This window comes from Dryobates pubescens, chromosome 28 (assembly GCF_014839835.1).
Source record: "Dryobates pubescens isolate bDryPub1 chromosome 28, bDryPub1.pri, whole genome shotgun sequence".
Taxonomy (NCBI): Eukaryota; Metazoa; Chordata; class Aves; order Piciformes; family Picidae; genus Dryobates; species Dryobates pubescens.
In genome coordinates, this window is record NC_071639.1 from 6,517,038 (window position 1) to 6,542,966 (window position 25,929).

At 41.9% G+C, this 25,929-nt stretch overlaps 1 protein-coding gene across 1 annotated transcript; it reads right to left on the minus strand.

Annotated features, from left to right (window-relative positions):
• Nucleotides 1–7,275: 7,275 nt before the first annotated feature.
• On the minus strand, nt 7,276–15,897 carry GJA1 (gap junction protein alpha 1). The gene is made up of 2 exons (XM_009909521.2): nt 15,657–15,897; nt 7,276–9,603 (listed from the first exon to the last, which is right to left on the minus strand). The coding sequence occupies exon 2, from the start codon at nt 9,585–9,587 to the stop codon at nt 8,442–8,444; it is 1,146 nt and encodes a 381-aa protein (XP_009907823.1). The 5' UTR covers nt 9,588–9,603; nt 15,657–15,897; the 3' UTR covers nt 7,276–8,441.
• Nucleotides 15,898–25,929: the final 10,032 nt, after the last annotated feature.

The window sequence follows — 25,929 nt, forward strand, 5'->3', positions numbered from 1 at the left end:
TTACAGCTTTTTCAATTAAAAAGAAAATAATTAAAAATAAAATTTAATAAAATCATTAAAAAAGAAAGAATGGACATATTCTAGTTGCATGAAGATGAAGTCTCCCTGTCACAAGATAATCTACCTGTGATCTGCTGCCAGCTTGACTGAGACATAGTTCAAGGTAGAATGTGTTTAGAGATCTGAAGTAGTAGATTACCAGCAAAGAAAACATTCCTGTTTTCTTATCTGAGGGAGACTGGCTTCCTGCTGCTTGTGGATCCTTCTCCTCCGTGAAGTACTAAAATACCCTTGTTCAGCATTTTTGATTTCATCTGGCAGTGATAGTGGAGGTTGTGTATAATCTCTGTGGCTGTTCAGATTCCCTTTCTGGCTCCCGCATTGGGGAGTGCTGGAGTTCACGCAGTATCGTTAGGAGATGACTCCACAGCACACTAATTACATAGGGTTTTCAAAGTCCTTTGAAGATGAAAAGTGCTGTATCAGTGCAACTCCAGGTATTCTTCTTATTATTATTTATACAGCACACATAACCATTACTGGAAACTTAGCTTTGAGTCCCTTTAGGACTCAGGTAGGAGGAAGATTTGGACAAACTCCATGTCCTCGCATTTTCGCTCCGTCTGGTTAAGGTAGATAACTAGCCTTCTGAGCTCTTCTGTTGCCTTCCTTAGCTACAAAGTACTGAAAAAAGAAACTGATTGAAGCAAATGTAGACTCCTATGAGGAGTCTTTTCTAAGCTGAGAGCCAAAACTTGCAGTCGTTAACAGCTGTGAGATTCATTCTGAATGAAATTAATGGCATTAATTCACTCATTCTGGATGGAGGAAATAGGAGACACATCAGCTTGGTAATTAATACATATTTATGGAGCAGGCTCTTTTAAAGTATTTAAGTGCTCCTTACCACATGATGCAAGGGGAAAAAAAAATCACTACTGAAGGCTTTTTCAGTAGAAAACATGAGATACCTGTTGCATAAATGACATGCAGAAAAGAAATGGGCAGTGGGAGAAGTCAGCTGCATGGAAGAAATGGAGAAGAAAATTAAGAATATCACAGAATCCAGCCAGTTGGAAAAAGCCTCAAAGATCATCCTGTCCAACCCTCAGCTCAGCTCTGAAGGGTCAACACTAAGCCAGGTCCCTGAGTGTGAGGTCTACACACCACTTCAACACCTCCAGGAATGGCGAGTCCACCACTGTCCTGGGCAGACCATTCCAATGTTTGATAAGCCTTTCAGTGAAGAAACATTTCCTAACATCCAACCTAAACCTCCCCTGGTGCAGCTTGTAACCATTTCCTCTAGTCCTGTCACTTGACATCAAGAAGAGGCTGGACCCCTTCTTGCTCCAAATATTACAGCTCTCAGCTGAAGCTCGAGCCAGAATGCAAGAGGGGTGAATTTCTAGTTTTCACTTTCACCCATGCAGAAATCCCTTCCCACCTCTATAGCTAGACTTTTCAGGAGAAAGAATGATGATTGACAAGTTTGTCTCAATTCTACAGGAAATCCTGTGAGAAGCAATTAAGCCCCACTTCTCTACTTGCACCCCCTTTGGCAGCACGAACTGAATACCCACCCCATCACTGATGGGTAAAATGCTGTAGTCAGTCTACAGCCCACAGAGCTGGGGGTTAGGAATGACCAGAATGGAGGCAGGAGACATTCTTCAGAGATGGTCTTAGACCTCAGCAAGGTCCACAGATTCATGGTTGGATCCTCTGTGTGCTCTTGAGGTAAAACTACAGGGACATAAATAAAAGGAGGTACTACGTAAAGCTTAGAGCAGGGTTTTCATCTCATGTCACTCAACAGAAAGTCCTTGTGGTCAATAGAAATATACCAAGTCAGAGCAGGTAGGATTCTTGCTTAATATTTCTTCACCTCCTCACACAAAACCCAGGTGACAATCTTACAGTTGCCTATGCATTCAGTTTTCAAACAGCTACCATGAGTCTCCCAAATATGTGGCAGAGTACTCCCAGTGAAACTCTTTGAAGTAATGACACATAGATAGTTCTGAATATTCCCCTTTGAATAGGGAAATTCAAAGTGTAAGCAGAGCCTGTGTTTTGAAGAGGCCTCCCTGTGGAAGGTGTCCTATTGTATGTAAATACCACTGAGAATAGCATGCAAATACACTCATCAGTGAAGGTTTGAACTTTTCCAGAACAACCTCAATTTGAGCCAAGCTACTTCAACCTTCAAAGGCAGCAAATTCTATGACTCAGCAGAAGCTGAGACTGAAAAAGCCTGTTTCAGCAAGGACTGGTGGCTCTAAGATGCTAAAGTATCCAGAGGCTTTTCTAATCCCTTAAGCTATTTTCCATGCTGTTTTCCTATTCAGTTAGCTGCAGACATGTAGGAGAATTACTGCATATGCCATGGTTGTACCATTTGGCTATCAACTGTCATTGTATTTCCTTACATATTTGGGGTTTCTTATGGATTCCTCTACAGAGCTTGTATTAATAATGGGAAAAGGAGGAAGAGGAGAATGCAAAGACTCCTCCTACCCAAGCAAAGCTCACAGAAGAGCAACTGAGAACAGAGGCACATTCAGTAGCATGGAAAAAAATGCTCAGGTGTTTGGGATATGAAAAACTTTGTAACAAGGATAAGGAGAGGCAAACCGAAGATTTCACTCCTCAGCTGCCCAACCCACGCTCCCTTCTGCAGTCCTGTGCAAGTTTGACGTGGACATCACACACAAATGCATTCCATTACATGTTCAGAGTTGAAGTCTGTTTGTAAAAGGAGGCAAACCTTTAGATTACTTTTCAGCAACTTGCCTCTGCAGATAGTTATGGAAAAAGAAAGTTGTGAGGAAATAGTTTGATGACACAAATTCAAGTGGTCAGCATTCAAGACTTAGCTTTCACTCACAAGCTTCCCCTCAGCAGTTATACCAACGAAAATCAGACTTCATACTATACCTTTCTGGATCCAATCTGTTTCTGTCTAAAATAGAGAGGAACTTTGATGCTGATTTAAATGACTGAAACGCTGGAACTCATGTGAGGATTTTCTCTCAGTTCTAATGGGAAGTATGCAACTGTGGTCTAGGCTGGTTTCAAGGAGCAATTTAAATGTCTGAACATTTTCCTTTTTATACCGGTCTAAGCCCACGTCTCACTTTATTATGCACATTTCCTCAATGCTGTAGCAGAGACCCAGTCATTTTATGTGACAGGAGAGTCCACAGTCGCCAGAAGGCCATTACTTCTGACCAGTTGACTCCCTTGCTTGTGTATTATTAACACAGACTCTCTGCTTCTATCTTCTAGCACTGTGCTTCTGCACTGTGCTTCTTCAGAGCGTAAAAGGAGTTAACCCAAAACGATTGCTGTAGAAACATGTCTGTCTTTGCCCAAGGTGCCTTTGCATTGCAAATTCCAGAGATCCAGTAAGCCGGATGCAGCAGTTTGGCTACCAGGAGAAAAGAGCGAGGGCAGCCAGTTTGGAAGTGAGAACTCTATTTAAACAGTTTCTAGACAGAGTACCCATAAATAATGCTAGCTGTGTATACCTGCACAGTGTCTACTGCTGCATAGGGTCTCCTGGTAGTGCTGCACATTAAGGAATACTTTAGAGAAAGTTTAAGACAAGCATTCCCTTTTTTTCTTTCTGTGTCTATCAAAGCACCTTAGAAATAAGTACAGGAACCACTAAGCTTTTCCTGTTTCGATCCAGTGATGTGCTGGCATCATGTAATTTGCATCTGACACACTTTCCAGGACTGACAGAGACTGGGTGTGAATATGTCCTTGGGCACACGGTTTAAGTCAAGACAGACAGTCATCTCTTTGCAAAGCTGATCTTAGAGCCATGAGTTTCTGGAGCCATTATGTCAGAATGAATTAGAATAAAATGGCAAATGCTCAAATAGTTTTATGAGACTGAGCCAGAGAACACGTTTAGGTAGTGATTTCTCAGACGTGGTTTATGCTTCTGATCTTATTGTCCATGTTGGCAGTAGAAATGAAAGTAATGTAAGGGTAGTTCAACAGCTCTGTACCGTCAGAGGACTGCTTTTTTCTGGCAGAGAAATCCTCAAAGGCCGCTCACTCCACCCTAGCTGTCAGTCCTCTGGCAAATCTAACTGCAAATGGCTACAGTGTATAGCATGAGAAAGCAAGGAAGACATCTTCAAGGATATTATGGTCCATCTGACTATTTCTATAATACACTGTTATAAATATTGTATATCAGGGTAGATCCTGACCTCAGTAGAAGGCTCAGTCCTGCCAGATTTGGATTAACAATAAGCAGAAAAAGTTCTACATGAGGAAAGTAAATCCTATTTGCTGCCCTGTTTTAATTCTGGAAAAGGGAGCAGTGGTAATCATGAAGGAATTACAAGAAGCTTTAAAAGCAGTCCTGATCCAGCAGTGTAGAAACAGCTGCCATCAAAACTGGAGGAGGTTTAGATCTGACATACTCACAACTCCACATTACGCAGTCAAGGTAACTTTGGATCTGGATTGACTCCCAGATCTGAGTTGCAAAACTCTACCCCTTACATCACCTGTCTGAGGGAAACACCAGCATGGTGGTCATTTCCAGTAGAGCTGGTGAGTGTACAGCACAGCAGCACCTCAGCCAGCCATGGCTCTGGAATGGCGAGACAAGTACAGCACTTGAAAGTCACCAGCTTCAGAGGGTGTGACAGGTACATTGGGAGTTTGTTCTGGTTCTCAAACTATTACTGTAGTTTCCAATATAAATATGGAGATTTCATTTCTAAATTAGGAAATAACCTTCATCATGTGCTCACTGTATTTAAAACACCTTGAAATTACATGATCTGCATATAGATTTTAGGCTGTCTGGAACTTGTCCTTCTATCTTTACTCTTTACAAACATCCCAAATTACAGGGGCAGGCTGGGGAAGGCTTAGGATGAATTGGACTTTTTTCAAAGCCCTTCTGCACAACACAACAACACAAATCTGAAATGTTTAACAGGTTTTGAATTTGGGGGGGTTCTTGCTGCTTTGTTTGTAACTCTGCTTTTGATGTAAGCACCTTTATAGATATGCATTTCCACATCTTTTCCAGCTTCAAGTCAGTATCTAACAGGCCCTTCTACAGAGATTAAGAACTATGCACAATATCACATTATTTTTTGTCAGCTGCAACTGCTACCACAGGGATGCACTGGGAGAAAGCAGATAAAGAATTGGGTGGATAGAAAACAAAGCTATGGCACTGCAATGACTTTGAAGTGTGTCATAAATACACTCCACAGAAATAAATCCAGGTGGGAGAAACTACCCATGCAATGCCCTTTACCCTATATATGCACACATGTGCACAGCCACCAGAAGAATCACTCAGGGAGCATTGGCACTGAAGCACTAATTTATATCACTCGACCAAGATGCCCCAAGGAACTGAGTCTTTTACTTGGGGTGTACCTGACAATCACTATGTCTAGGTGACAGTGTTTCTCAGGGTGAGCCCTTCTCTGGATACCTCTGTATCCACCTTTCCAAGGGCATGGTCGTCACAAAATGCTTGGAATGCCCTTCCCTTTGGACAGATGAACTAGGACAAGTCAATATGACTAATTGTTGTTATTTAAGGAATACTTCAAGGAGTCATTCCTCAGGCTGGTGCTTGTGTAGTATCTCTCAGAGCTGTAAATCCACTATCGCTGTCCTGCTTATTTCCCTCCTTCTTTCCTAATAAGAGGGGGAAGAACTCATACTTAAAATGACAAGGAAATTTGGAAGTAGAAAGCTGTATAACAACTGCATGACCATCACATTATGATTTTTCAAATGAAGCATCTTTCCTTTGGGGTCTAAAGCTGGAAAGATCAGCACTGTATGCAATAGGGAAATCACAGACACTGTGTGAAATCCCAGCCCCATCAAAATCAGTACCTTTGTCACATCGGCACCGAAGGAATGAGGATTTCATTCCAGATACTGAAATTGACTGTCAGTCAAGCAAGGGGATTACAGAGAGAAAAGTAAACTAAACCACAGGCAAAGATTTCATAAAGTTGAAGCTAGGCTGTGTATAAAAATTACTTGAGAAAATTATGTGACAGTATCTTACTATCTTCTTTCATAGTAGTCTGAAAACAAATATAGCTTTTCTGAGGCTCATGGCAAGATCTGAATTACAGTAGTGCATACTGAGCATGACTCTGTTCCAGCAGTGGCACAAACGTTGCTTGTTTCTCTGCTGTTGTGAGGGGTATGTCTGAATCTTGTCCCGTGAAGCTTCATTTCAGAGTAAATGGAAGTGGATTAAATTTAAAAAAAAAAACAACTACAAAAATGTAGAGCGACAAGGGGGGAAAAAAAGATGGGAGGAAGGAGTTTGAATCATAAAACTGAAAAATAGAAGTAAAAATAAGGCATATAAAACAGTGAAAGACAATGAGAAAATATATTTATACTAAATTAAAACTTTATTGACTAATGTTCTCCAGACAACATGATCCGATGGACTATGGTTGCATACATGCAATGAAGTTGAACACAACAGTAGTTTAACATGGAATGTCAAACAAATTAATATCATGTATTAAATGGAACGAATTTATCTGTGTTGCTGCAAAATGAAACCAAGCTATGTACTCCCTCGGTCGATCCGTGTTCTGCTAAGAGGCTATGCCTTTGAAGGAACTGGTAGATTTCTTGAGCACACGTTTCAAATAAATTAGCTGGACTTGTACTCTTTAAAAAAATCCTTTCAACTTCACTTGCATTTCAAACAAACAAACAAAAAAATCTGAGTGTAAACACTAAAGTTGCTAGAGCCATCTAGAAAGACCTAACTGTCAAAACTCGGAGCGGACATTACAGTTCAGTAAATGTTGAGTATTTAGAACCAGAAATATACCAGTTACTGCAAAAGTCACATAGGCATATTATTAATCCAGCACAAAGCAGTTTCTTCTAAGTTCCTCACATAAAAGACTAAAGCTTGCTTACAGTACTACATCTTCTATCATTCAAGCATCATTATTACCTATCAGGGAGATTGGCTAGATCACCTAATGGGTCTTTTCCACCCCTAACCTCTACGAAAGAAAAATCATTCATGCCAGTAAGAACATGGTTCGCTACATCTTGGCCTTGATCCTGTAGCCTTCATTCAGGCAAAACTCCCACTGACTTTTAAAAAAAAAAAAAAAAAAAAAAAAGGAGAAAAATAAAAAGATTTTTCCAGAGCAAGACATCCAGGATTAGGCCCTTTTTATTTGTTTTCTTTTTTTTTTTTTGTTTTCTTTTTTTTCATTTTAAAAAAAGCATCCATTTAGGACACATGGAAAATAGTCTATAGAATTAAAAAAATATAATGACATGTGCTTCGCTTGCATTGAAGGAGTCAGAGCATGTAAACACCTTAGTGGCCCCTATCTTCACAATACCCATGAGAAAGTGTCAACTGCAAGGAAGTCTGTGCGTTTGGTTCTCAGCATGTGCTTCCCAGGGTGCTTTGTGTATACCTTTCCCTCCACATCCACACACCTAGGTCCACCCTTACTGTACGTAAAGGCGTGATAAAAATTCACCAAAGGCAGTTGCTTGCCCGTCTTGATACTTGAATCTGCTAAGTGGCAGCAAACTGGGTTTCACATGATGCTAATTAAGCTGTAGGTGAGGAGCAGAACTCGAATATCTCTGTGGGCAAGAGTGTAGTTGCTGGTTCTACAAGCATGGAGCCATCCCACTTACGCACATCACAGAAATCGCCCTGTGTGAAGGGCCATAAAAGCAGGTGACCAAAGTATTTCTCAGTGGGCCATGTCTGAAGTTTGTGTTGAATGATTCAAAGGCTGTAGATTGTCCTCACAGAAGCCTTTTTGACAACATAGGAAACTTTTACCTTCAAAGTGCACTTTCTAAGAATGGAATGTTCTTGACAGGGAAATGATTAGAGGCAATCCTGGCTTATTTTTTTCTTATACTTTTTTTTTTGCTCGTTGGGTAGGAAAAATTGTTTTCTTCTTCAGGCAGCACTTCACCCTGACAAATGTGAGTCTCAGTTATTACTGGGTTTTAGTATTATGGAAGATTCTTTAGAAACACAATAGTACGCACACACACACACACTCAGATATTTACAGCCTTTCTAGAAAAAAACAACCCCCTACCTTAGTACTGACTACCCTTTTCCTTTTTTTTTTGTTGTGTTTTTTTGTTTGCATTTTTAGTATTTAAGCTCTTTAAACCAGCTACATTAAATACCAATGTGTACTGTACCACCCCACACCAATCCCACATCCCCCCCCCAAAAAAAACAAACCAGCAAGTATTTTAAAAGTTTGTTCGCTTGTTTTGTTTGTTTTGATGATTGTTAAAATCTCCTGCTTGAGACTGTTAAGTACCACCTCCACTGGAACAAGATCAGCACTGTCTGCATCTTCCAATGCATGTCGTGTCATAGTTGAGCAAGTACTGCAGCTAGAAGCTTAGATCTCCAGGTCGTCGGGTCGAGGCCTGCTGCTAGCTCGGCTGCTGGCTCTGCTGGGAGGCCTCTGGTCCACAATGGTGAGGGGTTGCAGCTCGTGTCCCGACGACAGCTTTTTAGTGTTCGGGTGCTCATCGGCAAAGTCGAAGGGCTGGGCGTGCGAGTTGGAGATGGTGCTGCCAGCCTGCCCCATTCTGTTCTGCTCCGCGCTGTAGTTGGCCCAGTTTTGCTCGCTGGCTTGCTTATTGTAGTTACGACAGGAGGAATTGTTCCTCTCTCCGGTAACCAGCTTGTACCCTGGGGGAGACATGGGAGACAAGGGGGCGGTTGGCGAGGAGCAGCCATTGTAATAAGCATATTTGGGGGAGCCGCAGTCCTTGGAAGGGCTCAGGGTGCCGCTGTGGGAGTAGGGGTCGGTTTTCCCTTTCACACGATCCTTGACGCCCTTGAAGAACACATAGAAAAGCTCAATGATGTTTAAGGCAAGAGATACCAAGGACACAACCAGCATGAAGAGGATGAAGATGGTTTTCTCAGTTGGACGGGAGAGGAAACAGTCCACTCTGTGTGGGCACGGATCTCGCTCACAGGTATAGATGGCATTCAGACTGAACCCATAAATGTACCACTGGATCAGCAAGAAGGCCACCTCGAAGACAGATTTAAACAGGATGCTGATGATGTAAGTACGGAGCAGTCCCCCACGCATCTTCACTTTGCCATGCTCTTCAATCCCATACTTGAATTTCTTAATTTCTATTTGCTTGAGGTGCATATCCACATTCACACCATCATTTTGGACGACCTTGAGCTCCTCTTCTCTTTTGTTCAGCTTCTCTTCTTTCCTCATTACATAGAACACATGTGCCAGGTATAAAAGGGTAGGCACAGACACAAATATGATCTGCAGAACCCAGAAGCGTACGTGGGAGATGGGGAAGGACTTGTCATAGCAGACGTTCTCACAACCAGGCTGTTGAGTGTTGCACCGAAAAGCAGACTGTTCATCTCCCCAAGCAGATTCGACTGCTGTCCCCAGCAGCAAGATTCGGAAAATGAAGAGGACAGACAGCCACACTTTCCCTCCTGCAGTAGAATAGGCTTGAACCTTGTCAAGAAGTTTTCCCAAGGCACTCCAATCACCCATCTTCACAGGATGCTGGCTAAAGGAGGACACAAAGAAAAGAAAAACATAGTGATTGTTAAGACAGACCTTTAATAGCTTTGATACACTTAATTACAGTGTTAATGAAGCATTTTTACTGTCAGCTTTATTTTAAATTCATGTGTTTTACATGATCTGAAGAGAAATCATTGGTTTAGCTAGTCTGCAGGTTAAATAGGAAAAGAAAAGATAAACACAGAATGTCCCAGAGCACAGAGGAAAAAAGAGGTTTCTCATTTCATTTATTTTCAAGGGGTCCAGGGCAACTCTTGTTTGCCATTGTGATTGGCTCACCTTCCTCAGTGGCAGGCTCAGTTCAGTGATCTACATCTGCCTCAGGTAGAAACAGCTGTGACACACCACTGAAGCAGGGTGTGGAAGTTCATAGTGGCACTGCCTGAGTGTGCTCACAATAAGTGAAAGATTTCTCTCTTTCAGCGCAGCTCATTCACAGTCATTTTTGTGTTCACTCTTAAAGAGAATAAGAAAGCAAAGCCAGCTACCAAAGGTTGCACTAAATTAGTGTTAGGGTTGGATACCTAAGGTTTTGCCACTGTAAAACGTGTGCTAGTTTTCCTACAGCAACATTAAACAGTTCTTGCATATCACTGCCTTGTGTGTAGTACGTTTGAGAGTGCAGCTCCTAATAGTGCCAAGTTTATACTATACTCAGCTTCAGAAAAAAAACCTTCAGTATCTAAATAAAGTTTATACATTGGTGCTTGCAGCAGAAAGATCAAAGCTAGTTTTCTTTACCTGCACTTTTAAGAAGGACCCAAAAATAGTAAGTGTACAAAGTGTCGTTAAGCTCATGTTACAATATTGGAGGGACTGCTTTCCTGTTTATCTGTGGCTCGCTTAATTTATTGTAGCTCCAGCTTTGTACTCGCATCTTTTTGTATTTAAATTCCTTCACTATGTTTTGAAAGGGGAAAAAAAAAACAGCAACAAAAAAAAGGTAAATGATCTCTTTCTGTTTTTAAGGCAACTGCTGGCGGGCGCCTTGCATTCCAAGTGTTGAACACTGCAAGTTTAAATTGTTGTCTCTTGACCTGCTGTTTTAAAGTGCGCATTTGTGGGACACAGGCAGCTTCTCGGGGATATCTGGAACTACACAGGATGACATAGAAGAAATGAAATGGTTTACTTGATGGTCTAGGTTCCTGAGGGGAAAGAAACAGAAGTTCACGACAGGATTTTTTTATCAAGTCAAGAATGGTAAACTGTCTGCGTAAAAATCGGGCACTTTAAAAGACATCATCATCACAAAGCTTCCCTTTTAAAGCAGATGCTGCTGGGTATAGACATTTGTTCCGTACATGCTGAGTAATCCCTTCCTGGTATCAATAGTTTCAATAGCGTCCACATTATTTCCTTCCCATCACATCATGGATATATTTCCTAGCAAAGGTCATTTATAGAAAGAAAGCTTTTTTTGGATAATTCATAGAATAGGAAGCTTTAGCACTAAGGAGATCTCTTCATTTTTTATTTTTTTCAAGCAGCAGTGAGTCACTGGAAACACAAGATTGTAAGTCTGGCAAACTCAACCATAACAATAGATGCCAAATAAAAACACACCGTTCCTGCCATCGGAAAGAGTCTGAGAGAATAATGGGAGACAAGTGTTTAAAGTACTCGCTCCGATAGCTCTGAAATGCCAATTATCTCTGAACCCCTGAAAAATAGCCCAGGGCTATTTCCTCAGTCTGCTTAGTCAGCTTGCTCTGACCTTTACCTACTGGTGTGCAGACCCTTCCTACTGTAATTAATTCTTCACATGAATGAAGCCCCAGCAAAGGATCAGGATTGCTTCAGACTTTTAAATCTGGAAGGAGTGCACAGCACACTGTGTTTATCTCTGACACATCCCTTCAGCCATCCCTAGCTTTAGTCCTTCCCAGGAAAGTTTGGTTTGCATTTAGGGAGTCAGGGTGGCAAGAGAAGGAGTCGGGCACACAAGTGCAGAGGTCTCTGGAAAAAAAAGAAATCTGGAATGAAATGTGACCACGTTCTTTCTCAGGCTGGGATTGTTAAAGCAAAGAACAGCCTGTAAGCATTCAACACGTGAAGTTTGTTTTAATAGGCGAGCTATGTGCTCCATGTCCTAGAAGCAGAAGTGGACAGAAGGAGCCTTTTTCCAAGTAACAGCTTCTTGACTTAATTAGTCAGCTTCCCGATGATTCCAATCTACTGCGTTAACAGACTTTCCTCAGACTCAGGCAATCTCTCTTCTTTTTATAGCGTGAATGTTACTTCAGATTGGGAGTTTGATGGAGAAAACAGAGGAGGTGTTATTTCTAGGTAGCTGTGTGCTGTTTGTTTTTTAATTACACCCCACTCGGGTCCATTAGCGCGACATGATTTACTTCAGTTTTCACCTCCTGAATCCCACACCTGCAATCTCTGCAGAATTTACTACCTATTTTTTTAAATTCGCTTCAGTATGCAAAATTGCTAAGCTTCATTTTTGTCCTCTGGCAATATAAACTCCAGGAGGAAACATTCCATGCTTGAATTACTCATACACAGTTTTGAAAAGCACCAGGGTTTTTTTTTAAGGAGATCACTTACATGCTTGCCTTTGCCGGTGAAACAACCCCCCCACACCAGCTCAACACACTGGACTGCTAATCAGATAACCTCGTGGTGGCACCAATATATTATTCCTTTGCTTAAGGGTTGCTTCATGAAACACAGTACTTTGTTTTGTTGCAGAGAGAATTCATTCATCAGCTTTAACTTGTTTACTTTCAGGGTGCTGAAAGCCAGTTTTTATTAACTGATTACAGTAGCTCTTTGCTAGGTGTAAAAAGAGGGCTTGCAAAGAACAGTTAGTTAATAATCTAGCTTTATAAACCATTCGAAATGGATGGCAGGTAACCTTTAAAAAATACTTCTTCAGCATCCTGAACTTCAGCTTCTACACTTCCAGACACCTTAAACGAGTCCACTGGATGCCACAGGTTGACCTGATCAATTGATACAATTTCAGCACACCAGGAAGTTAAGGACGCGGCTGGTGACGAGTACGTGTGTTTCAGGAGTTCTTGCTGATTATTACTCCACAGGATTATAACCTTTTCCTGACACAGACTGAGGCTGGCCTAGTAAATTCTTTAAAAGATGGGTTTCTTCCAGGTCCTACTGTGTGTGGGTAAAGACTAGGGGGGGGGGAAGCCATAGAGCAGCAGGAGATAGGACAGCATTCATCTGCGTGGGTTGGGGATGACCACATGTATAAGAAATTTGATTTGTAAGCCACAATTAAGAAATTCTAGAACTGTTTTTTATGGACAGCATTCATCATGTCATCTGGTTCATATTTTCCAGGAGGAATAATGCAAACTCAGTGCTGTGGTAACATGCCCAGGTCTGACTAGTGTTAGAAGGTCACATGCCAGTGGATGGAAGAGCAGTAAGGGTTAGAATGGGATTTAGAACCGGACAGTGTAGCTGAAGCAGTTGGGACACATGCCAGAGTTTTGGTTTTCCAGCCTTTCCTACCTTTTAATGTGAGCTCATGCACACAAACCGCCAACAAAATACAAGATTCGGGACCTTGAACATCACTCAGCCTGAGTATTTCCCCAAAGCAACCAATACTGCAGAGAAAGGAGCTGTGATGTGCAGCCGATGGGGTTTGGAACAGTTTGGAATAGAGAAGGTTTGTTCTATGAAATCTTACAAAAATCAGCAAATGCCTTCCAGACATTCCCCTGGGAAGGTGTAGTTCATTTGCATGTGTGCAGATGAGCTTTGGATCACTTCATCCAGCAGACAAAGATTAGGCACTCAATGTTGCAGAATTTAAAGTGCCACAGCTCTAGGTTCTTTTTGTTTTCTCCTAGAGTTGCTGATGGTCAGCCTTGAGAGGATCTACCCCACAGCCTTTGCCTCCCCGTGTTGTACCCTCCCCACCTAATTTATTTCTAGTGCCTAGTTGCAAAAGTGACTGGAAGCGCTTTCTTAGCCATTCTCTAGCTGTACAAGGCAGATCTACCCTCTCTGTTATTGCCCAGATTGATCCCTTTCCTGCCTCACTTTGGAATGAGAAGAGGAAATGCTGAATTCACTGAGGGGGACCTTGGGCCTTCCTATACCCCTGATGGTGGATTTTGAAATATGGATGCCCAAAACATACATGTGGCATAAGCAACAGACGGGGTGCCTCCAAGCAAGATAAATTCAGTGGGTTGCAGAAGGAGGAGATAACAGAGACCGGCGGAAAGACATCAATGCATGTGATGAAACAGATGCATTGCTCAATGTCATCTAACCTTATGCCCACAGGAATCCTTGGCCTAAGCTGAAGTTTGTTTCAGAGACAAATCGTTTATTCAGCTTGCATAACAAGGAGAGCTGAGGTAACTTTACAGTGTTGAGTCTGTTTGCGCTCCTGAGTGTATAAGCATTTAGATTTATGTCACAAATCAAATCCCTTGCGTGTCTCTCTTCCCTCTCCTGAACTCTGCTTGCTGCTCACCCTTCTCCCATTTGTATGCTTGCTAGGTATCATGGGTCACTGCCAGTGTTTGGCTTTGAAGTTTTTGAAGGAAACACTTCAGTAAACATCTCAAAAGACTAGAGGCTTAAATGCTACAGTAGTGTGCTCTCCAGATGTTTAAAATGGCAAGATAAAAGCTTCACTCAAGTCCTTCAGCTTGTTCCCTGTGTGCACACACAGTACACACATGCACACACAGAAGTAAGACACAAGGTGTCCACAGTTCGTTTTTATCCCCATTACCAGGTTGGTTGGGGTTTTGTTGTTGTTGTTTGGGTTGGTTTTTTGCATAAATCTCGCATACAAAAACCAAAAGGAACTCCTCAAACAAAATACGCCACTTCACGAGGCTCCCTGGTTGTCTCAAGGCGAGAAGCGAGGCCACATAAGCACATGGTATTCTTGTTTAGGAGGAGAACGTGTTACTCGATAAGATACTCTGTGCTTCGTCTGCCTTTCAGCTGAAGGCTCTTTTTCTGCCTCCTCGTGTTGTTCTTTAAGAACTGGCAAACAACAGGCAGCAATCGCTATAAGGAATCACTCCAAGTCCCGCAGTGTAAAAAGCTTTTTACTTCTCCAAGAGATGCCGCTTGAGCATTTACTTTTTTCTCCTCCACATTTTGGTATTTAAGCCTTCAAGGTAATATAAAGGGAATGTGTCATGTTGGGCTTATGACACATATCGTGCATATTCTTACACATTCTTCCTAGACAACTTTCATTTACAGCTCCCCAAGACTTTCACAGATATTGCCAGCGTGGTAAGGCATATCATGATATCTCACATTCCTTCGCTAAAATCCTTCACTGAGGTTGCTAAAACAGAGTAACTATATACAAACCAGGTTAAAAATCCATAACCCACGTCTGGATTTTATCACATCTATTTAACAGAAAAGAGGGAAACTTATCATGAAGACCACGTGAAAGTCACCACTTCAGAAGCTGCAGCATTTAACAAAGCACCTAATTAAGACCCTTGCTCCGCGCCAGCTCGCAGGCATCAACCAAGATTTCCATAGGGAAGCAAAATGTGGGGGGCAGAAACAGAATAAACTCGGGACGAGGTCTCCCTCTTACTAACTTCTGATGCAATGTGGATACAGCAGAGAAGCTTGAAGATTTTAGCACCTCGAGTTTTTTCTCTTCCCCCCCCGCCTTTTCTTTTCTTTAAAGGAGCTCATGTAGTCCGAGACAAGCAGCGAGGAGCGAGTCACTCAAACACAAGCAACAAGTACGCAGCTCAGCCCCGCGTCTACAACTTCACCGCAGCTTCTTCTTCAGTGCAACAAGGTTACAAGTTGTAAAAAGTGGAACATTTGCGGAAGAGAAAAACCCAAACAACAAACAAACAACCAACCTAGAGGAAGATGACGAAAAGAACTCAGCACTTTAAAGAGAACTCACGCTTTTAGAGATGCGGATTTTCACACAAGTTCACTCACCAGCGCAACAACACCGAAAAAAAAAAAAAGCACGAGAAAAGAAGTGTTTTCTGAAAAATTGATACACAAGAAGATGAAAAAGGAAAGATTTCAACTTACCCTGGCTGCTCAGCAGTGAAACTGGATCAGAATACTTCTTTGGAGGGTTAAAGTAAAAATGGAAGAGCACGTTCAGGCACTCAGACCTGTCTATCGAAACTTTAAAAGTCTACGGCTGCTTTGGATTTTTCATCCTTCCTTCCCCACTAATGAAAGAAAAGTGCTGATACCTCGTAAAAGTTTTTTCTAACTTGGAACACTGGGAGAGCTTTTAACAAGTTTGCAAGGCTGTGACGGGGAAAGAGGAGGGGAGAGGGAGGGGTTGGAGCCCGGGAGGAGGGGCTGGGAGAGGGGGAAGCGGGGGAGGGGGGGAGAGAACTGAAGGCACAGCAAAAACCAGCCCGGGGACAAGGAGAGCGCCAAGGCATTGAAGTCCACTTTTGCTGATGTAACAAAACAAATCAAAGGGGAAGGCAGCATCCAACCCCCATCCCGCTGGTCACTAAAGGCACCTGGGTGGCACTTTCTCCAGATCTGGGCTTGCGCCCGGAACAGATGACACGATTTAGCTCTCTGGTGTGCACCAGAAGTTACACTACAGGGAAAGGGAATAATGTGTGAAAGGGATTAATGGGTAACCAGTGTGAGCCTCCTGGATTTTGGGGGTGGAACACAGAGCTGCTGCTTCCATTGCCTCCTTGCTACCATGCAGGAGAGGAAGACCTCTGAAGACCTCTCTACTTTTTGTTGGGAACACAGCTTTGTTGACTTTGGTCAGTTTCCTTTACGTGCACACATGAAAGTACACACCAGGAGCAGCGTGTTTGTTTCCACAGGAGATACACATCACAGATTTTTTTATTATCGTTTGTGTGTGTGTGTGCATGTGTCCATCCCATGGGAGAAATGAAGACATGATCTCACATTCCAGGAAACTCTTTCCAGGAAACTTCAGAAAATAAAGCACAGGACAGAGAATCAGGCTTCAAGAGGGAGAAGAGATAATAATTTCTGACTGTGTCTTACAGAATACAAACATGCTCCAAAACTGATCTGTTCAATTAGAACAAAACTAGTTTGCCTTCACTCCTGACCAGTCCTTGCTTAAATGCTTCTTGAAAAATGCCTCCTCTGTAGAACAGATTACATTATGTCTCTGCCGGTGTTAAGCTCCTCACACATGAAGTCCTAACTGCATTAGGACTTGGTCTTGTACTCGTTTGCGTCGTGGGGTATCGACTCCTCTGCGGGCCTGCTTAAGAGCTTCTCTAGATGTCTTTGTGGTTAGAGTTCTCAATGAAGTTTCACATTTTGAGTTGTACCAGACTCATTTGGGTTTCAATTCATGTTATTCTCATGGGCCATTTCTGGGCTAAGTAGCATGGATAAAAAAGCTTTTGCTTTTTGAAGGCTATAAGGGAGACAAGAAGTCCACTAGTGGCCATTGAGAGGTTCCCCAATAAAGGTCTTCTTTGCAGTTTCTAGAAACACTGAATAGTATAAGTCTACAACACAATCTAAGCGTTGCTTCTTAGTTTTTCACAGCCCATACCTACTGCTTTTCAACCAGAACTCTCTGGAGAAGAGACCTAAGACAAGTTCTTTGGAGAAAGATACTCAGCAGGGAGTTTTGAAGCTGGGAAACAAATACCCGCTCCTGGTTCTTGCCCTGGAGTTCTTTTTAGCAGACCACACTGCCTCCTATTTGAGGAAAAGAGCTAGTACAACCACACATCGACCAGTCAGTCACCTTCCTTCGGCTACAGAGATGTCTGGTTTCCCAGGCTTGCCCCCTTCCCTTTGATGATATTGACTGTTAATTTTGACAGCTCGTTCAGTTTTTGCACTTGCCCAAGCCATATGGCAGACAGAAACCTTTTCTTCCTGTCCTCCAAGTGCTGTTTTAAGGCTGTGTTTTCTCTTCATGGTAAGAGAAACAGAGCTTTGTGTTAACAGCCTGTGGGCTCTTCTTGAGAATGAAGAAAACTGTAATATGAAAACCATAGTGTTCTGCTGCTTCATGACTATGGTGGAGACAGTGATCAGAGTGCACATAACTCTCCTGCCCCATAAACATTGGTTATTCTGGAGCAAAGTACAAAATGCCACCAACATGGCTACCTGTGTGCCAGTGCAGAGACAGTGAAGAGATTTGGGATGTTGCATAGTTTGTGCTGAAAGAGCTGCCCCTTAGAAAAACAGAATTATGCCAGGAAAAAACACTTGAATTATGGCATGCTCTAATGCAATGCTATCATACCCTGTCAAAGCTGGCAGGATCAGAAAGTCCAGCTTGCCTGATCTTGCATTTCTCCATGTATCTTCCTGCATAGGCACTGCAATTGTTCAAACATTCTGCTTTTAAAAGAAGGACTGAAGAGTATTTCTCCACTTAAATACACAAAGAGTATTTGTGAGAAGCCCAACACTCTTAAAATCCACTTTGGAAAACTAAGGAGGGAAGAATAATTTTGCAGCCATAATAAGCATAACACTTGGCTTTGCTATGGCATTACCCACATGAAAAGGGAAAATACTTTGAGTCTCCACCATGATACTGTGTAGAATTAGGAATTGGTATTATTACTAGTCCTGATACAAATGCCTTGGAAATGCCTCTTAGACTTTGGAAATATGTCTCCATGGCCACGTTTCATAGCCTATTACCCGAACATACTCGGCTTCAGATGATGCAATGAGCTAGTATTTCATCAGGTTACCAGAAAGCCTCTCACTCATTTGCATCCCAGTGGAAATAACCTTTTCAGACTGAACAAATGTCTTCACACACAGCCCCTCTTCAGCTGAAGCCATGTTCATCAGGAAAACTTGGGGGTGTCAGATTTGCAAGTCTGTTCTTAGTTATGGACTAGAGATGGGCAAGAAGGTCACAGCTAGATTTTGAAGCCTTGTTTGTGGAATACAGAATATTTTCACAATATAGAAATGAAGATTTCGGGGGCCCACAGCTCTCTGGAATCTATATAGCCATTCATTGACATTTCACCTTTTGGAGCAAACAGTGCTGTCTTGTGAGGCATTCTGTCAATGTGGCAACGCTAGGACTCCAGAACCTGTTTGCCTTTCATTTGGCAGTCCACAGCACAATCTGCAAGGGCACGTTCACACCGCGACCCAGACACAGTGCTGGAGCCCAGGCTCCAACAAGTGCATTGTTAGGACTGAAGCTCAGGGCAGCTTCTTCAGGATTTCTGTCCACTCTCTGCTGACTCTTTGGCTGAATCAGTGAAATAATTCAGAGCCCATAGTGCCACCATTCCCTTTCTACACAGACTTAGCAAAGGGAACCATAAATTGGCTTATTTGGCCGTCGCAGGCTGCGACACAGTTTCACAGTTAATAAAGAATTCAGTCCACTGTTTTCTATCTGTTTATTACCTGAGCACAAGTACAGAATTCTATGCAGAAACTTTTCCCTCATACTCCCTCCTAATACTCCCTCAAAAATACTTTAGTAGCTTGATTTGCCAAGAAAGCCCTGGCGATATTTTTTTTTCCCCATTTGTAAGACTCTCGAGTCATTAGAACATTCCAAAATTTCCCATTGGTACCAGTGGGGTTCATGGTCCTACTCCCAGTTAAGCACATCTGTGATCTATGGAGCTCTTACAACAAACATCATGTCTTCACTTGTTTTCAATTTGTTTGCAAAATTCACTCCCCTGCGTTCCCCTGCACAGTGCTGTCCTCATCCTGCGACATTTGGGAGAGGAGTTCATCAAGTGAGCTGAGTATACAGTAAGCTGAGGTGAACATCCATGTGCAACACGGAACTTCTTGGGTGCCTTCTAAGGCAGCCGTGCACTCACCCACGTCCCTGGGTGGCACGTAGGCTTCGGCACGTTTTCCCCGGTAGCCCTTCTCACACATTTGGCTTGAAAGTCAGACTGTGAATAATACACGGCCCTGTTTCATGCCCTATTGAGGTAAAAGCTTCTCAGAATGTCCAGGGAACAATAATGTGGTATTTCTTGATTACCTAAGCACATAAATGTGCAGTCTAATGCCTTTTTCTTCTTCTTCTTTTCTTTTTCCCCCCAAAGCAGCCAGTGGTTTTCGTTTGTTTAAGGAATTCACATCGCACAGAAATGTAACAGAGCTCTGAAGTTGCTGGCCACAGTGCCTGAATGTTCTCTCAGCTGGGAGTACTGGGTTGGAGCCCACTGGATGCACCCAGCACCACAGGGGCTGCTAGAAATAGCCTTTATGCTCCCAAGTCCCCAAGGGTCTTCTCTTGTTGAAAGCAAAGGCAGTTAGAGGCTATTGTCATCCCTCAAAGCAGGAGCTATTCCCATTTGGGTAGCTCAGCACACAGCATATAAGAGAAGGTTTTCTGATAACCATATGGAAAGTAATAATAAAAAGTGGAATAATCACAAGACTGTCTCTTAGTGAGCACACTCACCACTCCTTGTTGGAACTGGTCTCTCAGATTCATTTGCTACAGGACTATTAAAGCTACCTATTCCCCAGGGCAAAAGAGGCTTAGTCAGAGCACGATAGATTCTGCTCTTACTGATCTGCCTGCAAAACAAAAAAACTCCTGTTTTTAAAAGAGACCCTGCTGGAAACACATCAAGACTGAAGCACCTCAGCTGAAAGCATGGAGAAGTTCTCAGTAACAGATGCCATTGGATCAGAGCCTGGCCCAGCAAATGGTCATTACTCTGGAAATATTTTGCAGTGCTGCACAGTCATCTGTTTAGAATCTGAGAGTGCTTTATAAATACCAACATAGAACAAATTATGTTATATTAACCTCTTTTATGGAGATAGGAAGTTTGTCATGGAGAATATCAGTAGCTCTTCTGAGTCAGACAGCTCATGACGCAACCAAGATTAGGAGCAAAATTTCTTAATGCCAGGCTTCTTTAACCTGAAAATTATTCTGTCCTGTTCTCTGGTTGCTTTTTGACATATCAGCTAGCAGTAAAAACAGCTAAATGAGTGTTTCTCTTTAAAAATTTATGAGGATAACAAAGAAGGAAAATACAGTGTTCAGAGTTTGGGGTGGTTGGTTTTTTTCCTCTCTGTTATTTCTACTGGCTGGTGCCTGCCACTTCCTACCACTTAGACATCACAATTCTTCATGGTGATACTCAGTTTTCTCACTTTCCCATGCTACATTTAGAACTGTGGAGCTGCTCCTGGCTTGCTGATGGACAAAAAGAGACAAGAGTAATACATTGAGGCTCAGAAGCTTTTCAGCTGTTTCAAGCAACTCCTAAATCTCATTACAGACGGCTTAAACACCAAAAAAGTTGGCCTTAAAAGGATTTATCCCAATGTCGTAACTAATTCCAATCCATATCTCCTCTGAGCTTGCTGCCCCTCTGGAAAGACACTAGAAAACCACTCAAAGAAAGAATGAAGTATGAGTTCACAGATCCTTATGAATTTGGCTCCACCTTCTGTACACAGTGAAGATAAACATGAATTACGTTGGACCTTGAATGTCATTTAAGCTTTTTGTTTATTTCATTTTCCATTTCATTTTCAACAATCCTGCATTGAGGTGGTCTCATGGTACTCTGTGAGCTTTTATTTCTCTGTACTGATGAGGTTTTCCAGCCCTTTGGTTCCAAAGGATGGGAGAGGTTTTTTTAAAAACAAATATGGCCATTTCAAACCATAGCAAGTGGGAAAGTAATGTAGGCTGTAACAAAAAAAAAAGGTCTTTACATTTCCTCAAGGGGTCTTGAAGTGAGCAAATACATTAGCAGTGAAATAAACCCAAGTTTCAGAATCTGTATTGACATTATCTGCTACTTACTCTGATTGGTCATCTCACCGAATCCAACAGATCTGCACACACTAAGTGCTAGCCAGCAATGCAAATAAAGGTTCTATGGCCAAGCTCCAAAACAGAAACCTGAACAAACAGAGTAAAACCAGGAGAGGTAGCTCCCTCAGATTCCTACTCGGTTGAAGATACTTTTGCCCCTTTATTGATGAAAAACCGTTTCTTTATTACCAAAGAGCAAATCAGCTGTGCAATAATCGTTGCGCTCTGGATTGTTTAGAAAAAGTGAGTGGTTTTGACATAATTATAATACTTTTTATCCAGGCTTTACAAACAGCAGCTGCCTTTCTGTGGTAGCCTCTGAAATCTTGAAGAGATTGATGAGTTTTCCACATGTGGCTAAACCAAAGGGCAGAAAGTTTGGCTTTTTGGGCCATGTCAGAATGGTGAGCTCTCTTCCACTGAAGAAATCTTGCCTTCTCCAGTCTGTCCTCAGAATATCTTCAGGTTTTATTCTATTTTGATTTCTGACCTGCTCATTGAAACCATTCCAGAGTTTCACTTTGCAGCTGAATGACTTTGGTAATGGGCTTCACTGTGTTTTAGTCACAGAGTAATATTTGTTATGTTTAATTAGGCAATATAATTTGTTACGGTGAATTAAGCGGAGCTGCTTCAATACTTAAATAAGCATTGAAGTCTAACCAAAAGTACTGTTTATCCAGAAGACCAAAATGCACTTTTTATTTATGTGGGCCTACAAATTGTTTAACATTTTGAAAGAAGTCTCCTTTTATTGTTTCCTACCACTTTCTACATTGAAACAGAACTAGAATAAAATATGTTTAGGCTCTCGTTTATTACAGAATCACAGAACCACCAAGGTTGGAAGAGACCTTAAAGATCACAGTATCACAGTATAACTAAGGTTGGAAGAGACCCCAAGGATCATCAAGTCCAACCTGTCACCACAGACCCCATGACTAAACCATGGCACCAAGTGCCACGTCCAATCCCCTCTTGAACACCTCCAGGGATGCTGACTCCACCACCTCCCTGGGCAGCACATTCCAATGGCAAACAACTCTCTCAGTGAAGAACTTTCTCCTCACCTCCAGCCTAAACTTCCCCTGGTGCCGCTTGAGACTGTGTCCTCTTGTTCTGGCTACCCCCTCCTGGCTACAACCACCCTTCAGGTAGTTCTAGAGAGCAATAAAGTCTCCCCTGAGACTCCGCTTCTCCAGGCTAAACAATCCCAGCTCCCTCAGCCTCTCCTCATAGGGTTTGTGCTCAAGGCCCCTCCCCAGCCTTGTTGCCCTTCTCTGGAAACGTTCAAGAGTTGCAATGTCCTTCTTAAATTGAGGGGCCCAGAACTGGACACAGGACTCAAGGTTATTGTTCCATACATTTGAATAACGTTGTTAACATGTTATTAATTTTATTTATTTATTAGTTTAATTAATCACAAGATTAGAGAATGCTTGTGGACAGGCTTTTCCTGTAGGTATAATCATTTCCAGATTGCATGTGGGTTCGTTGACATTTAGCTGTGCTCACTCGCCTGCATACAACTTCTCCTGGTCATTTTGAAGTCTTTGCCCCACATGACTGCCACAGAAACAAAGTGGATCAGCTTTCCTCTCTGAGTTTTCTTTTGTTCCAGGCAAGAGGACTTTAATGTCACCTTAGAGAATGGGACTGAAATGCACTGTTTCAAAAGATTACTGAAGGACAGTGGCAGGGTGTGAGAGAGATTCTGGCTGAAAGGCAGAGGCAGTCTCGTGGGGTCTCTGGGTAGCATCACAGGGGTGTTTGAGGACTTGAACATTTCAAGGCTTCCCTTTAATTCTCCCTTCACCACTCTGTTGCCATTTGCTGTGCAGCTGCCTAGATGTTGGCCAGACTCATTTGAGGAGCATAACTGATTCTTTTGGCAGTCTGTAGGGTTAACTGTGTTGTAGACATGAAAGGGTCTGCGAAGAACTGAATATCAAGGAAGGTTACATAAAAGCAAGTAAAAATTATTAATAGGGTTGGCTGCTGGTAAAAACACAAATTGGTTATAAATACACAACTAATTAAGGGGTTCCCACAAGAACAGCTTTGGGAAAACAACTGGAAAATTAATCTACTGGAATTAGCAGTTTCAGTTATAAGATCTTCCCAGAAAGGAATCTTCCAGTCTAATCCATGAATACTTTTCCCAGGCAGTAAAGAACATCAGGTCCAGTAGCCTGCTTTGAATTTAAATGTATGCACATTCATCTCTTGCACATCTCAGAAAACTTAAAATTAACTGAAATGAAGATTGGGGGGGGGGGGGGGGAAGGGAATAGTTGAGTTACATGGTGTATCAGTACTTTAATGACATGCACAAACAAGGCATAAGGAAGATAAAAATCCCTGACTCCACAGTTCAGGCTGGTAACTGCTTGTTAGCTATTGCTAGCACTGCTCAGCAAATGTGAGTGCTGCATAAAGGAAAACATCAGATAGGAGATAACAATGTCCATCACTGTGCAACTTTAATGCAAACTACCTTACATCAAAAGAAGCTAAAAGCATACAGAATAAAATCAGTTAAGTGAGAAAAATTAGCTGTAATGTATTAAACTGAGGGTTAAATTTTACATGTCAGCCATGAATAACAAAAGCCAACAGCTTTACAGCTTTTTTTTTCCAGGCTGCATTCAAGAGAAACGAATTTCAATTACCTGTCCCTCAAAACTGACACTGCCATATTATCTAAGAGCATAATTCTTGTTACCTTGATTACAATAGACCCCGAAATGGGTACCAAAAATCTCAGGCTATTCCATATTTACAGAACAACTTTCAGAAGAAAGGAATGTGAGAATTAATTTGGTGTTTTCTCACAGTCAACCAGGGTTATATTTGGCAAATTATTCTGGTTTAAAATCTAAGTAAAAATTGGGAGGCAAACCCAGTAAGATGCTATCTCCTGTGAAAAAAAAAGTAAATCAAAGCTTCCAATGGGCACAGCACAAGCAGATGCAATCCACATGAGCCTGAGAACTCCTTTTGCTGCCCATTGCACACTGGGTTATGGAAATTGTGAGCGCTTACTACATTTTGTATGAACTTCTTTAGTCAGTGTTTATACTCTTCTGTGTAAATTCCCTTTCTGAAGCCTAGAAAGTAGTCAGAGGTATGAAGCCAGTTAAGCTGATGACTGTAGAAGAAACTGCCAAAACTGTTTGCTGATAAAGGAAGATCATGCTGATTAGCCAAATGAGCCAGAAATGAGGGCTAGTCTTAGCTAGAGGAAAGCGAATCACACACTACAAACTGCAAGTGAAATGCTAAAACCAAAGTAAAATCTCTTTGTATTACCTCATGAAACTGTTACTTAAAGCACAGATCATTTTATGCATTCAGGTAGAGTCAAGTGACACTGATACACCTGCACAATTTCTTTTCTTTCCATGGCACATAAATAGATCTTCCTTACCTATTCACCTTTTTGTTCCCTGCCCTCAATACCATTTGATTTCAAGTAGGAAATCTACATCAAGAACAAATAGCATCTCTAGCAGCCTTTGAAATGGAAATGTAGAAGTCTCAGTGAGAAATTGTAAAACTCCTTGATATGCAATCTGCTTGACCTGGAGACTGCATCTGAAAAGTGCTGGCCTATGTGTTGGAAGCCCTGGTGTTATACACCAGCATAAACCAGCTCACTTCTACCACTGTTGTCTGCTTTAACAACTCACCATCAGTTTTAAAAGCTTTGATGGTGGCTGTGTGCGGGTTTAACATCAGACAGGCAACTGAGAATTCAGTATATATTCATATATATATTTCATATACTTATTCTGAATATCCATGAAATGTAAGGAAAGACATTTAAAGCAATACTATGCACTAAAAGAATGTGTGAAGCTTCTTTTAGCTCCCTTGCAAACTCCCCAGTGCAGGCAAAATCAGAATAGAATAGAATAGAATAGAATAGAATAGAATAGAATAGAATAGAATAGAACAGAATTAACCAGGTTGGAAAAGACCTTTGAAATCAATTTGGAGTCACCTATCACTCAATGCCATCTAATCAACTAAACCATGACACCAAGTGCCCCATCCAGTCTCTTCCTAAACACTTCCATTGTCCTGAGGAAGGTTTATTCTCAATAAAAATGACAACTGGCTGCTACTGTTTTCAATTTAGGGGTAAAAACTAAAGCAATGAAAGAATGAACAACAGCAAAAGACCAAACCAACAAAAAGCAAAACAAAACAAAAACCAAACCCCAAACCAAACTACAACAAGAAAAAAACCCAAACCACCACAACAAAATAAAGAGAAACAAACCAAACCACTGCCAGACTTATTTTTTTGAAGATACTAAAATGTACTCAGGAAAGCAGGATGATCATGAGCTTTGCAGATGAAATCCATTAAAAAAGATCCTAACACTGCAGTGCTAATCATTCATGCCCACGCTGATGATCACCACAGGAAGAACCTACTCCGATTCCTGTTCAAGCTTAGAAAGATGTTTTCCTTCCACAGACTCTACAGACAGAAGCATCAAGCAGCTTCATGCTCTC

What these genes read in the sequence shown, in the direction of transcription:
- GJA1 (XM_009909521.2), bottom strand. Translation starts at nt 9,587, where the DNA reads ATGGGTGATTGGAGTGCCTTGGGAAAACTTCTTGACAAGGTTCAAGCC.